The sequence below is a fragment of the Carlito syrichta genome, unplaced genomic scaffold (genome assembly GCF_000164805.1).
Source record: "Carlito syrichta isolate Samal-C Ts95f unplaced genomic scaffold, Tarsius_syrichta-2.0.1 Scaffold309115, whole genome shotgun sequence".
Taxonomy (NCBI): Eukaryota; Metazoa; Chordata; class Mammalia; order Primates; family Tarsiidae; genus Carlito; species Carlito syrichta.
In genome coordinates this window covers 90,688-92,818 of record NW_007253211.1, presented here as the reverse complement: position 1 = coordinate 92,818, position 2,131 = coordinate 90,688, and the positions used below count along the sequence as shown (strand labels likewise).

The 2,131-nt window shown below is 44.6% G+C and overlaps 1 protein-coding gene across 1 annotated transcript in view; it reads right to left on the bottom strand.

The window, feature by feature from the left end:
• CUNH6orf106 (chromosome unknown C6orf106 homolog) overlaps positions 1-944 on the bottom strand; it is a 94,381-nt gene extending 93,437 nt beyond the window's left edge. The window contains exon 1 of the mRNA XM_021717001.1: positions 838-944. Within this exon, the coding sequence (XP_021572676.1) occupies positions 838-944 (107 nt within the window). The remainder of the gene's footprint in view (positions 1-837) is intronic.
• Positions 945-2,131: the final 1,187 nt, after the last annotated feature.

The window sequence follows — 2,131 nt, the reverse complement described above, 5'->3', positions numbered from 1 at the left end:
CACTCCAGTCTGGGCGACAGAGTGAGACTCCAACTCAAAAAAAAAAAAAAAAATCTATGTATACTATGCAACGAAAAGTATATGTATGCTATCTGTACGCAAAGAAATTTTCTAAAAGGTACAGAAGAAACTGTTAGCGGTGTCTGTATCTGGAAACAGGAGGGAATGTTTGATTTTTACTTTTAGTACAGAGGTTACAAACGAGTGGCCCAAGGACTACATCCTGTCTACAGTTGATGTACTTTATTTGGCCCAGTGTTTTAAAACTACTTGAACTGCCAACATTTAAAAAGCACGACACTGCCCATAAAAATCTGTATTTTTGACTTCTCTTGAAAAAAATGTAAAAAACTAACACTGGGCATCCATTCCAGCATGGCAACACTTGACTTAAGCCAAATATCAGACACCTGCTTTACAAAAGGCAAGTGCTTTCCAGCTCACACATACTTCTTTGCTACCCATCTGGTACCTATAGGTATTTTAGTTTGCAACCCCTCCTTAGGCCTTTCTAAACTATTTTAAGTTATTATGTGCTTATATTTTTACAGTTTTTCCTCAATGGAAACACACTGGCAAAGATCTGAGAGAATTTTAGAGAGCTTACAAAATAGTTTTGTCCATTTACATCTAAATAACTGCTACCTCATTTTTCTAAATAAATTCCCTCATAAACTGAATGACAAAGGCTATACAAAGGAAATATGGACCGGGAGAGGCAGCGGAATCTCTGAGGCGCAGCCGCGGGGCCTGAGGGGCTGAGGGGCTCCAGCCGAGCAGTCGCGGCCCCGAATAAAAATCAAGGCTGAGGCCGCGAGGCGGCGCCCGGACATGTACTGTTCCATTTGGAAGTCAAGGTTGGTGCCACCTAAGTGGGTGCTTGCTGCAAGGAATTTGAGGACATCCTCCCCCTTCATTTGCAGGACGTCAAGGGCTCCGGACATTGTGAAAGTTTCCCTTTAAGTTATGATGGGAATTGAGAACAACGCCGTATGGACCCCTCTGCGGGTAGCGCAGAAAGCTATTTTGTTTAGTATATATCCCAAGCACCTAGAATATTTCATGCCTGATCTATACTAGGTATTGAATAAATACACACTTTAACTTTTTTAGCAAAAAAAAAGGAAATATGCTTGGAATGGGGCCAACTTTTATAGGGTCCAAATCAATTATTAACAACAATAATCATTATTGTTAAAAATTTATATAAGCTGGGCTCGGTGGCTCGGCCTATAATCCCGCACTTTGGGAGGCTGAGGTGAGTGGATTGCCTGAGCCCCGCGGGTTCGAGACCCGCCTGGGCAGCAAGACCTCATCCCTACAATAAATCAAAAAATCAGCCGGGCGTGGTAGCGCATGCCTGTAATTCCGGCTACTCGGAAGGCTGAGGCGGAAGGATGGCAGGAGCCCAGCAGGTCAAGGCTGCGGTGGCCAGGAGCGGCCACTGCACTCCAGTCTGGGCGACAGAGTGAGACTCCAACTCAAAAAAAAAAAAAAAAAAAAAAGCCAAGAGAGTACCTGATCTCAAACCAGGCAAGAAGGAGACGAAAGGGAGACCCAAAATTTATCTGTACAATGAATGACCACTTAGGTACTTAATTCTGAAATGTACTCCCTATCTTTAAAAATTTTTTAAGCCGGGCTTGGTGGCTCAGCCTGTAATCCCGCGCCTTAGAAGGCTGAAGTGAGTGGATTGCCTGAGCCCGCGGGTTCAAGACCCACCAGGGCAACTTGGAGAGACCTTATCTCTACAATGAAAATCAAAAAATCAGCCGAACATGGTAGCATGTGCCTGTAATTCCAGCTACTCGGAAGGCTGAGGCAGAAGGATCGCCGGAGCCCAGCAGGTCGAGGCTGTGGTGGCTGGGAGCGGCCACTGCACTCCAGTCTCCACTGCGACAGAGTGAGACTCCAACTCAAAAAAAAAAATTTTTTTTTAAAATACATTTTTAAAAAAAGGTAACAGAGGAGAAGTTCAAAGAGAACACTACTGCTGGGTGCAGCAGCTCACGTCTATAATCTCAACAATTGGAGGCCAGAGGCGAGAGGACTGCCTGAGTCCAGGGTTTCAAGACCAGCCTAGGCAACTTGGCGAGACTTGGTCTCTACAATAAACAACAACAACAAAAAA